At 39.5% G+C, this 14,720-nt stretch overlaps 1 protein-coding gene across 1 annotated transcript; it reads left to right on the top strand.

Annotated features, from left to right (window-relative positions):
• The first annotated feature begins 865 nt into the window (after positions 1 to 865).
• On the top strand, positions 866 to 9,656 carry LOC149277557 (AP-5 complex subunit mu-1-like). Its single transcript, XM_089502764.1, has 8 exons — positions 866 to 933; positions 1,317 to 1,962; positions 7,674 to 7,901; positions 8,078 to 8,217; positions 8,298 to 8,383; positions 8,457 to 8,575; positions 8,965 to 9,061; positions 9,574 to 9,656. Exons 1-8 carry the CDS (start codon positions 866 to 868, stop codon positions 9,654 to 9,656), a joined length of 1,467 nt encoding a protein of 488 aa, XP_089358890.1.
• Positions 9,657 to 14,720: the final 5,064 nt, after the last annotated feature.

Here is a 14,720-nt window from a genome sequence, read left to right as displayed (position 1 = left end):
CCGTGAACAGTACCGGAAGTGAAGCTGCGCAGTGATAGGCAGAGGAAACAGTGCGCATACAGCTGGTGACCTCTGACCTTCCTGCAGAGAGGTCGCACCGGAAGAAAAGAGAGAAAGCTACTGCTGCTCTTCTCGACAGGGGCCGGGAAAGGTAATAACAAGCGGGCCCGCAGTGCTGTCGGGAAGAGAGGAATACAATAAGCCCGATAATAGGTGTTATTATGCTATTGTCCGTGTGCCGTAATGTAGAGTCTCAGCCGCCGGCAGAAAATGTGAATCCTGTAAATAAATGTTTTTTTTAATATTTCAATTAAATAAATAGCGTGACAGGAAAGTCATATAAAGTCCCAATAAATACTGTCCCCCTAGTCACCCGTCTAACTACACAGGTGTCCTTTCTTCTGAACAAATATAGACTTACCATGCCACATATATACAGCTACCAGTGTGTCTGTTGAGTCAGATAATCGCTTCAGTGCATTTTACAGCATGAAATCCCATTTTTATGTATTTCTTAGGGGAATTTAACTTCACTGAGAGAGTAGTGGATAAGTGGAACATACTTTCAGCAGATGTGCTAGAAGTTAATACAGAAAGGGAATGTAAACCTGTATGGGATAGGCGTAAGGCTATTATGATCATAAGAGAAAAGACTTAACGGGGCTCAATGGTTCTTCAGTCAAATTTCTACAGATGAAAAATAAGGCTGTGAGATGAATATGCAGGTTATTTATTGCTAGTAAACAGGCCGCCAAGTGTCAGTTTTTGCACTGTATTGGGTGTAATAAATACGCTGCAGTTATCGGCAATTACTGTTGTTTTCCTAGGGGTCTTTCATGTTGAAACGCGCTACCGCTGTTAAAAAATGCCGGTCCGAGCGCTATGGATCTTCGGTCACAAGCAGGGACAGCACGGCGCGGTGAAGTTCTCAAGGTAAATCCGCTCTGTATCTCGCTTAGTTATAAAACATATGCTATGCATCTTCAGCTCTTCAGAATAATGATATCAGTTAATAGTTTCTCGTCATTCTAGTGTTCATTCGCCAATGTGGCAGGTTGCGGTCTCAGTTCAAATGAGTCTAACCTTGTCTCCCACAAAAAGAGTGTATAATGTATAGAAAGAGTCCATAAAAGGCATCCAACTGATTGAACTATGCATTATACAGACCCTGCTCAGCTCTTCTTGTGGGGTTGGCTTTCCATAAAGTGCAGTGATATCAGACCGTTTTGGTGAATATACCCGTTTGGGTTTGAATAATGCGCAGAGATTGTACTAGAATGATTGCAGGCCATGCATTCTAATTTTGATTTTTACAGACGCTATCCGACGGTGGAGAAAAGAGCAAAGGCTTTTAATAAAGCAGGCTACGTGGGCATCCCTGAGGACGATCACCTCCTCAAATCATTGCTTCTTGAACTGGGGCTGAACGATGAAAGTAGAAACTTTGTTGAGTATAGAGACAGTTGCTCCAGAATCAGCAAAACAAATGTGCACACCGTGTCTGTTTCAGAAGGTAAACTTTGGCCTGTGCTCGCTATTCAAAATGCTGACTTTATATACGCTTGTTTACCTTTGGTGGAGCAGACCCTGGAACCCCCGCCACCTTTAATGAGCATAAACAGCATATCGGAAGCTTTTTCTCTTCTTTCTGGGATCATGTTATTTATTCATTTTGGGCAGAATACCGAAGCAGATGTTTCGGCGAAGTTGACCCAGCTCCATGCTTTAATAACGCAGGCTTGTCCATTGGGATCACCAATTGATGCAAACTTGATTGCTTTACAAGAAGCCATCGGTGGTTTATCAGCGAATCAGACTCATAAATCCCCAGCTTGGAGAACCAGCCGACAGAAGGGTAAACCTCAAATTGAAGTGCATATCACAGAGAAAGTAAAGTCTACGCTGTATGACAAGGGGGATGATAGTGACATGTGGCAGGTGTGCGGAACTGTGACCTGCAAGGTGAGTATTAATACTTCTGGTACGTTCGTTAATAGCATGCTGCCGTATAGGTCATGGACTGTCTATTCTGTAATATACTAGAATTATTTGCAAGGACCTGCAAAAATAAAACCAAGATTGTGAAACACAATTTTCGGTTGCATATATGAGGAAAGTGTAAGGGGAAGAAAAAAGCCACATCAACCTTTCCACTGACATCTGCACTTGATGTTGTCTGATCATTAAAAGAGCGTTTGTCTTTATAAAACACTATATATACATTATTTAAAATAGAAATATATTATATATTTGCTTATCACGATTAATAAAAGTCATTTGGTTAGTTCATGTGAAATTGTTAAATGAAATTAGCGAGAGCTCTTTATGTTCTTCACGTAACCCTTTCTTTTTTTTCTCCTGCCCCTAATCAATTTCCTTGCCTTCTGTTATTATCTAATCATTTTCTTCTATCCCTGCTCCCCTATTAATATTTTAATCCACTTTTCCTCAGGTTTACTTTTTATCTCTTGCGTTGTAAACTCCTGCGCTTTGTAGGGTAGACCCGGTTATGACTTCAGGGTTATTCGGTCGAACCCAACAAGGCAGTTCTGGCACTGAAACAACACACACGGCCTCTCTTACTGTTTCCTAATACTGTATTTGCCCGATTATAAGACAAGGTTTTTTCCAGAGCAAATGCTCTGAAAAATACCCCTCGTCTTATAATCGGGGTCGTCTTATAATCAGACCTCAAATAGGTCTGACTATGAGACTAAGATCCAGATCCCCCGCAGCGATGCAGGGGACCTGGATTTTCCTCCTTCGTTATGCCCCCCCCCAACGTAGCGGTGCTTCTGAGTCCCCGGTGCTTAGTCCGGGCAGCGTCTAGAGCTCTACGTGATTCGCATAGAGCTCTACACGCTGCCCGGACTAAGCACCGGGGAATCAGATGCAGGGGACCTGGATCCTCCTGTGTTATCCCCCCCCAACTTACTAGTGCTTCTGAGTCCCCGGTACTTAGTCCGGGCAGCGCGTAGAGCTCTACACGCTGCACGGACTAAGCCCCGGGGACTCAGAAGCACCGGTAAGTTTGGAGGAGGGAGAGGGAGTGTTAAATGGGGGGCATAAGGCATTTCTGGAGGCAGAGTGCTCTGTGAAATGCCTTTTAACCCCCTTAATGCCACTCTGCCTCCAGATATGCCTTTTAACCCTCTATGCGCCACTCTGCCTCCTGAAATGCCTTATACCTCCCTATATGCCACTCTGCCCCATAATATGCCTTTTAACCCCCTAAATGCCAGAGTGGCATATAGGGGTATAAGGCAATTCTGGAGGCAGAGTGGCACATAGGGGGGTCAAAAGGCATATCATGGGGCACAGTGGCATATAGAGTTAAAAGGCGTATCATGGGGCACAGTGGCATTTAGAGGGTATAAGGCATTTCTGGGGCAGAGTGGCAAGCCTGGGGGCAGATGTGCATAACTGGGGGGGCAGGTTGAAAAAAAGGAAATAAAAACAAAAACAACATATTTTTCTCAATCATAGATTTTATTAACAAACAATTGTTCACATAGTTTACATGAATTAACATTTACTGGTAAAACTTTTTTCCTATCGGGTCGTCTTATATTCAGGCTTTTTCTTTTTTTCATTAATTAATATTCAGATTTTGGGGGGTCGTCTTATAATCAGGGTCGTCTTATAATCGAGCAAATACGGTACTTACTGTGCGTTATAATTTATACACACAACTGCACAAACACAATGAATGATAGATCATTTTTGCATGTTTTATTAACTCATTTGATTGTGTTTAAATGGGTGATGAAAATAACCTTTTCTGGTTGCATATACTGCCATCATACTGCTTTTTACGTAGATGTGTTTGAAGTTCTTTGTTAGGAGCTAAGTGTCTTTGCTTCACTCGTGCTGTGAATGTTGTTTTATGCATTCATGGATAACGCTTTTATTCCTAAACATAAGAAACACATAAGCGGCTATCGCTTCCTCTTGATGTGCGCACCATGTCTAATGATCTATTAGAAATTTAAATGAAATCGGGAAGTGATAACCACAACAGAATCTATTTCAGGATCATGTTATGGAGTAAACTCCTTTCCATACCGTAAGCCATTCAATGCTGACCTGTTTTACATATAATCTAACATATCCAGTTGGATACATTTATTATATTCAATTTGGTTACTATTGTGCTCAATTTGAATTTGATGATATACTCATATTGACAGGAACAGATATAAATATATAAACGGCAACACTTTATGCCGCTCGTCTTATCAAAGGGTCAGGTAAAGAGGACCCTACTCCCAAGCTTACAGTCTAGTGGGTCCGTTGAGAAAGCTTGCCTCCTGTACAGGATTCTTGTTTCTGTCACTGGTAAAGTCTCCCATAGTTTGTCAGTATCATGGAGTTGTTATATTTTTTAACCTCTTCAGGACCAGAGGCTTTGATACCTTATTGATTGGAGCTTTTTGCCATTTTTACCATGTGTTGATTCCTCTCTTCCTTGTCTGGTGTACTCACGTACCCACACAAATTAGACATTTTCACAATTATTTTTGCTTAGGATTTCTTCTATACAATAGGCGCTTCTGCGTCCCCTGATTACAGTAATACCTCACATACGCTTTTTGTCTAGGGAGACAAATCCATATATTGCCCTATAGTGTGCAATTTTAATACTACTGTTTTGGGAGAAGTGAAGTGGGGGGTTATATATTTTTTTTTACTTGTAATGCTAGGGCAAAAAGAAGTAGGGCTGCAACTAACGATTATTTTAATAATCGATTAGTTGGCCGATTATTTTTTCGATTAATCGATTAATCGGATAAAAAAAAACAATATGCAAATTTTTTGTTTATTTAAAATTTAATGAACTGGATGTTAAAAAACAACTTAAAATTTACATTAACATTCTTATTTTGTTATGATGTAATAAAAAAACAATATGTTCAAAGTACAAAAACCCAAACACAATATTTATGAAACAAAATAACCCCAAACATTCTGAAAAGAGGTGGACTATTACTGTTCAAGAAACTTTGCCCCAGCCCTGGCACTTTGCACCCAGCACTTTGCACCCGGCACTTTGCACCCAGCACTTTGCACCCAGCACTTTGCACCCAGCCTTGGCACTTTGCACCCAGCACTTTGCCCCACCCCTGGCACTTTGCACCCAGCACTTTGCACCCAGCACTTTGCACCCACCCCTGGCACTTTGCACCCAGCCCTGGCACTTTGCACCCAGCACTTTGCACCCGGCACTTTGCACCCAGCACTGGCACTTTGCACCCTGGCACTTTGCACCCTGGCACTTTGCACCCAGCCCTGGCACTTTGCACCCAGCCCTGGCACTTTGCACCCAGCACCCGGCACTTTGCACCCAGCACTTTGCCCCAGCCCTGGCACTTTGCACCCAGAACTTTGCACCCTGGCACTTTGCACCCAGCCCTGGCACTTTGCACCCAGCACTTTGCACTGTGCCCCTGCACCCAGTCTCCAACTCTGCCCTGCACCCAGCCCTGCCCCCACATTCTGCCCTGCCCCCACACTCACACCCTGCACCCACTCTGCCCTGCACCCACACTCACACCCTGCACCCACTCTGCCCTGCACCCACACTCACACCCTGCACCCACTCTGCCCTGCACCCAGTCTCCAACTCTGCCCTGCACCCAGTCTCCTGCCCTGCCCCCACACTCACACCCTGCCCTGCATCCCCACCCCCACTCTGCCCTGCACTCAGTCTCCTACCCTGGCCTGCCCCCCCACCCCCACTCTGCCCTGCATCCCCTGAAACCCCACCCCCACCCCCGTGAATCGCTCTGTGCGAATGGAGCCACTCGCACAGAGCGAACCGCTCTGTGCGAACGGAGCCACTCGCACAGAGCGAACCGCTCTGTGCAAACGGAGCCACTCGCACAGAGCGAACTGCTCTGTGCGAACGGAGCCACTCGCACAGAGCGAACCGCTCTGTGCGAACGGAGCCACACGCAACTAAAAGAAGGCGGAGAGTGCAGCGGAAGCGGGGAACGCTCGCGGAGGTAAGTAAAAGGAGCCGAGTGCTCCAACAACGAATCGATCACTCGATTAATCGATAACGGAAATCGTCGACAACGATTTCCGTTATCGATTATTATCGATTTTATCGATTCGTTGTTTCAGCCCTAAAAAGAAGACAGGTCACTTAAAAAATATATGTTTAGTTTTTTTGCACTGTTTGAAGGATGCGAGTGATGTCACACTAACATTGCCGAGTTCCTTGTATTGTATGTTTTTATTTATATTAACAAAGTACTTTTTTACTTTTTCCATTTGTTGGGAGAAAAATAGTTTCTTACTTGCTTCCCTCTGACCCCCACCCACCCGCACTGATCCCCACCCACCCGCACTGATCCCACTTTGATCAGCAAGCACAGCTCCATAGCTGGCAGGGGAGCAATTGGAGATCCAAGCAGGGTCTAGACAGAACCTGCTGGGTCTCTCGTCCCCTCCAATTACCTTTCACGGGGTGTCCGTATTGACACCTGCTGGAAGGGAATGTCTGATCGTGTGATCGCACATTCCTATTATAACAGTGTACCGGTGCTTGCGCTGAGCGCTGTTACGCACACAGTCGGTTGGCGGAGCCAGCAATGCTGCCCTCTACCGACGCGAAAGTCCAAACTGTCATGGGATAAAGAGAGTAGAAGAAGGCATGACGTTCAGGCGCGTCCTAAGTGACATATTGCCTTGCCATTGGGAATGTTAAGGGGTTAATGCCTTTCAATGGACAAACATGGAATCAGATTCATATACTAGATATACCCACAATTTCAGTCCCCGTAAATGTCTGATCACAGCCGGTAAAAGTCACCTGTACGTACTTGAGTTGTTACTAATTTATAAACCTTTCCACCTTGTTTTATAACAGATGCAGAACCTCGGCCATAGGTGACACAAGAATAATAATTTGAGAAAGATTGCTACATATTTCTTTTAAAAATAAAAACTACCAAGCAAGTTTTTAAAATATTTAGATGCTGTGTACTACTTTATGGACTGATATAAGGGTTCATGAAGTTACCGCTCACAAAAGCAAGTTTACCGTAAAGAAATGTATTTTCCTGAAAAGGTCATGCTAGGGTTTTGCAACATAACGGCAGATGTGAAACTAGAAGAAACAAAGTAATTTTCCGCAAGTTTCTGAGTGCTGTTTGTGTTTTTGCCAGGAAGCATTTGCTGTAACTGTGACATTTTTACACAGTTTGCTCATAGTCGAAATGTATTAACTGTATTCATAAACAGGGGTGGTGGGCAGGACAATTTGAGACCTGTGAAGGGCAGGCAGATGTTTATGCAGGTGGTGGTCAGTAACATGGTGAGAGACAGAATCATTTCACTTCTTCTCCTGCAGGTTTCTCTTTTGTTTATCATCGTGCAACCAACATTAGCTCCCAGGGCCCGACTTATTCAGCACTACCTAAAATAATAACTCTTTGATTGCAGTCAACCTAAAGTGGCTCAAGCACCATTTAGCATGTACGGACCTATGTAAATTATTATTATTATTATTTTTATTATGCAAAAAGTACATTTGATTGATTTAATGCACAAATCTCACTGGGGGTCATTTGAAGCTTTTGCTGAGTAAGTGGACATGTGGATTGAAAGCCTTATTTTGGGCATTTAAACAGATCTAATTAACGCCATCATTTTTTCCCCTCCCGAAGTGCAATTTAGAAGCAATCACTCCAAATGTAATAGTCGGCTTGAGTCTTCCTGCCAACGGCTCACCACTTCAGGATATCCTGGTCCATCCCTGTGTGACTTCCGTCGATTCTTCCATGTTGATCTCGAGCAGTGTTGCAATAGCTGATGATTCGGCATTCAATGGACCCTACAAGTTTCCACTTGTTCCTCCCCTAGAGTCATTCCATTTGTGTTATTACACATCAGAGGTAAATGGTTCGCTATTCAATTTTAGAAAAATAAGAATTTCAATATGTTTACCTTTTTTTTTTTTACCATGTCTTATCCTTTATTTCTGATAAAGTGTTGTTACTAAAAGTAAGCATGACTTTCATTACTTATCTGGTTTGCATTCTAGTAAAACTGTATGAAAATTGCATTTCAGGTACCGGTCCCCCCTATTTTGGGGTTTTACCAGCTGATTGAAGACGGTTGCCAAATACAGATATCCGTTAAATTAAAACTTCATGAAAGTGTGAAGAACGTGTTTGATCACTGTGAAGCTCATATACCATTTTTCAACAAGTAAGATTTATTTGTCTTGTATTTGAGGACATTAAGGTGAATAATAAAAATATTATTCTGCTATCTTTCTTTATTTGTAGGGGTCACATAAAGCATTTTGAATACAAGGTTAGCTATGGCCAGCTAGAATTATCAAGAGAGAAGAGTCGTTTGGTATGGGTAATAGGTAAGCTCAATCACCGTTTAGTGGTTTAAATGTACATATCATGAAGATTTTCATTATACCTTTTTTCCCCTAGGTCAGAAGTTTCCCAAATCGTTAGAAATCTCTCTTTCTGGAACAGTGACTTTCAGTTCTGAAGAGCACTCCGATGACCCTGTAGACCCCATATGTGTTGGAAATACAGCCTATGTTAAAGTAAGTCATGCAATATTTTCATTTTCCTATATGGTTTGGTCATCAATACACCAACCTTTAAAAAATAAAAATTACCTTTCTAAAAATCAAACACACATGCTCTGTATCTTGGTGATTAGTGTGTTGTGCATTTTTCAGGTTCTAGTTTAACTACTTCTATGCTGGAAGGCATGGTCTGTGCATCTACACCGGTTAGTTTCTATGATTAGACAGCAACTGTTTATTTATTTAAACATAGTCTTTGTAATATATGTCAGTATATAGGCAGGGTTCTGTGTGCTACATTTAGCTCTGACTCTGAAATACTCATTGGTGGCTCCAATATTGCTGGCAGCTGTACCCAAAATAGTGTGTAAATAAATGCCTTTGCCGATTTACTGTGTCTTCAGCTTTCTTTTAGAATCTTAGACTACACGCTCACTGGATGTTACGCAGACCAGCATTCCATCCAAGTTTTCTCGTCCACAAAGCCAAAAATCCTTACATGTGAGCTTTACAACCTTTTCTTTTAAAATTATTGTAGCTGTTATATAGGGAACAGAATCAAAAGAAAGCTACAGAAGGTTTCAGGAGGTAAATTAAGCAAATGATTAAAGAAACATAATTTTGAAACAAGCTCTAAAATTATACAGTTTTTAAAATTTCATGAAAAGTACTAATTATTTATACACTAAATGTATTTGGTCAGTGACACATAATTATATCTGATTATGAATGGTCTGTTTAACATATTTAGTACATGTTATTTCCTTTTAAAACATTTTTCTTTTATCGAAATGAATATTAAAATTATAATCATACCTAGGTTCTCAATCTTAATATAAACAATATGTTTTAAATATTACCGAGTTTCACATACAATATATTTACCTTTTTCATAAGCACCTTCTAATATTTTACAATTATTAAACATGTACCCCCGGTCCTCAATATATCTTCTTGGTCTGTGTAGTTACTTCCCAGTAAGAAGGTTAACTCTTTTTATCATTGTTTTGCAGCTCGGGAACTCATTTCCTCCGAGTACTATATATGGAACTCCAAAGCTCCTGCACCAATTGTATGGAGATCGTTTTTTGCATAAATATTGCTATGATCTAATTTGTCAAAACATTTCTAATAAACTTATTTTAAAATACAAATATTATTGACATTTAAAAATGTATTTTGATTATTTATATTACCATGTACCATGTTATTTTGTTAATATTTGAATAGTAGGGGGGATGTAACTAGGTTTTAACTCTTATTCCAGATTCATTGTTGAATATTCAACATTGGTACCTTCTACTCAAACCATATACATCTGTCTGCCCCTCGCTTTTTCCCATGACACACAGAACTCCCCAGATTATAATAAGCAGAATTAAGCCATGATTAGAAAGTAAACTAAAACCACCTAAAGGCACCATGTTATTATGTCACTTATGTTTTACATTGTATTTCATGTACAGACACTAAAGTAAGCTGGCTGTTGAATTGAATCTACATTTTCTTCCATCTATACAATAACAAAACTAGATGTTTTAAAACCTGATGGTTACAGGTATGCTGAGATTTAATATTTTAGCTGCCAAAAATGAACACTATTTTTTAATGATTTTCCTTACTCAAGTTACTCAAGTTGATGGTCCAAAATCCCAAGCCAGGGAATTCAGTTTACAGAAGGCACACAGATCACAAGCACCAGAAACAAGCAATAATGCAGTTTAATGCATTTGGCTGTAATAAGTGCCTTTAAATGGTGATGCAAGGTACACAATATGTTGTTTATGAATTTAGGAGCCCTGTGGGAAACAATCTTTTAAAGTTGGAGCCATCAAATCTTTTATTATTATTTCCGGCAGCTGCATATTAGCCGTTTACATAATATTGTATAAATACATTTTTGGCTTTTGTAAATGTCCTTATTTGCAGCAGGTAGTTTAGATCAATAACAACGCCCGTGTTCTTGGTGTCGTTCTAAGCTGTATTGACATCAGAAGCCTGTGGGATGTCTGCGGCCAGTTTTGGAATTCTCTCTCTGTGACCAACTGTGACTCAAGGCTCTGCAACCGAGTTAATTTAAAACACAGCTAGCTGGCCACACAACTAACAAATCCAATGGGTCCCACGTATTTTATTTTAATCAAAATGCGATGTGCATCTTAAATGCCATGAAACTAAATCTACAATCCTTGTTCTGTGTGGAACATCTCATTTTACTTCACAGTTACTACAAGACATCGGTGCCATCTTCAGGCTCCTTTCCTCTCCTTTGTTGGTGTTGCTGATAACCGTTTTTCACCCATTGTTTTGATGATCCTGCTGAAAAGCTTTTGATTTTTGTCTAGAAAATCTGTCACTTCAAGATACATTTTTGAAGACAAAGTCTGTTTCCCCAGTTCAGTAGATGACCTGTTTAATGTTCTTCTGGTGTCTGGGAACTCCTTAGTGTAATTAGCGACCTTTGAACCCCACAGCTAATCCTGAGCTAGTTTGTATTCCTTGCTCATCTTTAAGGCTAGACCTTTCTTTTCTTTTGCGTCCACTGCCACAATTAAAGAAGAAACAGCTGCATTTCAAAGGGATTCCAATTCCAGACGCTTAATCGTGATTGACAAGTTCTTATGCTAAGCTATATGAAAATAAGTTAGTCCTTTCTTGGGTTAAAACTTCAATCATTTAAAAAAAAAATCTCAATATGGATTTTATTAATTTTCTTTGATAACAATTCTTTGCATACATTTAACATGAAAGATGCTTTGAGTATTCGGCAAGTCTAAGACTTCCTTTGAAGGACTGAATGGTGTAAGGCTTACATTTGTATCAGGAAATATTGGTAATGCAATGAAACCTGCGCACTCTTCTTTCTGTAGGACACACACAAAAAAAAAAAGTGGGTAGAAGTTGCCACCAATCTCTTTGATTTACTTTTGCAGTATGAAGCAATATCTCTTTGCCTTATAGTTGGTTGAACTGTGTTAAACCAGTACTGAAACTAGACCGATAAAAGTTGAAAATAAAAATGATCTTTGAAATCATTTTTTATAGTAACAAAAGTGTATGATGAAAGCATAGAAGTATTACTTTTTTTTTATTTAAGACGTTTATGCAGACAAAGCATTTTCTTTTAGTTGAACGAAAATTAAAATATGAACTGAAATAAAAAGTGGAGATGTTTAGCAGAAAATTTAATCTGCTTAAAATTCTGGTTCATTGCGCAACAAATTGCCCATTTTATTGCATTTTTCCTACAAAGCACTACTATTTTGGGTTTTTTTATGGTATTTTTTCATAGTTTACATCATCCACAATGATTACCCATATCATTGGTTTACCTTCGCCATGCAGAAACTAGCCAGGACTTTGGATCAGGTATCTGAAACTTCATCTATCCCAATGTTTGGAAATGTGAGTGCTCTAACTTACCCTGCTATTGAATTAAGAGAATTTGTGACATCTATTATAGCCAGGATCATGCTGTACCATCCGTGGGGGTGACAGCATAGTTCTAGAATGCTACCTACATCATGTTGTGATTTTGAATGAATAGTGTGTTGAATTTCTGCCACATGCAATGAAGGCGAGGTCTTTCACTTGTTCGGATGGGTACAACAGTTTTTTCTCTCTCACTTTACAAGCTTAACAGTCAATCATATAACCAGTGGTTCCTTTAAGTCTTTTTAGTTGTGCATATTAAATAATATTAGAATATGTAATCCTTCACTCGAGTTTGAGTATAGCCAGCAAAGATAATCGTGTCTTCCATGTGAAACACAAACATACAAACATCAAAAGAGCTCTTTGAATCCCTAAGTTCTAAAAACAACAAAAAGGACAATGAAGTAGCAGGTGTATCAATTCTTCCGCTACGATTTTGAGAGAATAGATTTCCATTTGACCAGTGAAAAAAAAGACTATTCTGGAAACATGAAAACCTTTTTACCGGAATCTTTGTGAAAAAATGTTTGGAGACGTTTGATGGTCCCAAACCATCTTTACGGGCCACTGGGATTCCTCAGGCTTTACTATAACACAGTTTCTTTACTAGAGTTAGACTGATCATCGTGCTCTGGTGTTGCTAATTTATATAGTTTTTCTACACATTTCTTTTAATAAGAGCTATTAGAATTCCTGAATTCTTGGTTAATAGTCCAAATATGTATTTAAATTGCATCTATCGATTAAGAATATAGTACATCTGTATTACCTTTAGACCCAGAGTATAATAAGGGTTTTTTATATATTTGAGATATTCATAAAAGGATCTCAACTAGAATATTAAAAGTATTTGTAATATGTGTTACAATTTTATATTTTTTGTTATTGAATTTCATTTCGTTTAAAATTATATTTATCTTATTTTATCAAGAATAAATGTGCTGTAAATGCCAAGATCTCTAACATAGATACCAAGCTTCAAACTAGAATGTCTTGTTCTTTTTTATTATTGTGATTGGCTTAATGTGGATTACACCGGTAAATCATGATGGAAATACCTAATTTACAAGATGAGCCTTTTTCACACTTTAGAATTTCAAGGGTTTTTAAATTATTGCATAATTGAAAGGGTTAAAAAGGGGATTGTCTACCAGCCATGAACTTGACCTTGAATTAAAAAAAAATGCAACTGCAATACATCAGCTAATCACTGTTTTAAGACAAAAAAAAAAAAAGGTCAGCGACAGGGTGTTAATAAACAATCCTTGGGGTTTAAAAGGACTTTTTTGAGGATTACATTTTAAATTCCAGCAAATCAGATTTAGGAATTGCTGAAAGTGAAATTGATCCATCCCTCATCCAAAGTTTGCTATACTTTCCTGTACCGACATCGTTTAGATAGTTAGCTGTATTATCAGATTAGAGACTATTGTAGACGGATGCTGAAAGGAAAGACAGCAAAAAGCTAAACACAGGATGAATTTGGAAACCTTTTAACCTGGCTGAAGTACGTTGCTCCCTGTTATGCAAATATCTTCAATCCTTTGCTAGGTTCAGTGGAAATAATTTTCTTGAATGACAGGTTTATTCAGCGTGGATTGAGATGGTGATTAATCCCTTCTTTGATCTAGGGGATTTCACTTAACTACCAGTTACCTCGTTCTGACAAAGTGCAACTGAGATTAGGAAGATCACTAGAATACTACTAGGGTGTGCATTTATTCTTCATAACCTTTTTAAGCAAGGGCCAAGAATGTAATCTATTTTCTGTATTCAAGGCGGCAAACTCTTTTCTTCTAAGTTAGAAAGTCAATGGAATATCTAATGAAGTTTGTTTCTGATGCTATAGAAGGGCTCCCTCGTTTATAGATCTACTTAACGAAGAAATTGCTTTATCTAAAAATAGCAGCCTCTATTAAAATGCATTCTTTTACTTTTTAAACTTTTATTTAGCGCAGTATATTTTTTTTCTGAACTTTCCAATTTATTAACGTTTCTCAGGTTAATGGTACTAAAAAAAGGATTAGACATTTTAGTTCAATTTGAATCCTGGGACTTACAATGAAATGGTTTAAATATTTTAATGAAATTCACTACTTACTTTTTCCTCTTTGATTTTAATCTATAATTATTTACATTTAAAACTGCCAGTGGGGATATCAAAGATTTTACTGGATAGCCCATTGGACAATACTACCTAGGAACCTATGGAGTCAATGTGTGTCAATGCATGCAATATTTCTCTGTAGCATAGAAGAAGGTAAAGCTGGAGTTAGGGTAAAGAATATACCTAGGAGCAGGTGCCTGGAGTGTAACCATTACATTCATCCACATAATAATTAAATAATGGGCTCCAGGTGTGTTTTATGAATGAGGATGGGCCATGGTGCTTTGTTCCATGCAGGGGAATGGCCTGCATGGCCACGTAGGACACTTGATCCCTAATCTTCTTCCTCCCAATGAGATATGTTGCCCCTTCCTTCCATCACTGGTCGAGGCCAGGGAGGCCGGGATCTGCTAATAATTAGGTTACCAGTGAACCCAGCAGAGCCAGGGCCAGGCCCCAGTGAATATTACAGTGTGTGCGAGTATGTGCGGCAGTGGGATATTCTGGATCTGGTCCGATTTAGTCAGTGGGTCCCGGCTCAATGGACTGGTTGAGGAAATCAGAGAACTCTGTCCTTTCACCATATATATAATAAACATAGCCTGTCTATTACCCTCT

This window comes from Sceloporus occidentalis, unplaced genomic scaffold, assembly GCF_023333645.1.
Source record: "Sceloporus occidentalis isolate IW3139 unplaced genomic scaffold, rSceOcc1.0.p SCAF_210, whole genome shotgun sequence".
In the NCBI taxonomy this organism is placed as follows: Eukaryota; Metazoa; Chordata; class Lepidosauria; order Squamata; family Phrynosomatidae; genus Sceloporus; species Sceloporus occidentalis.
The sequence above is the reverse complement of the archived record's forward strand: the minus strand, read 5'-3'. Positions and strand labels throughout refer to the sequence as shown.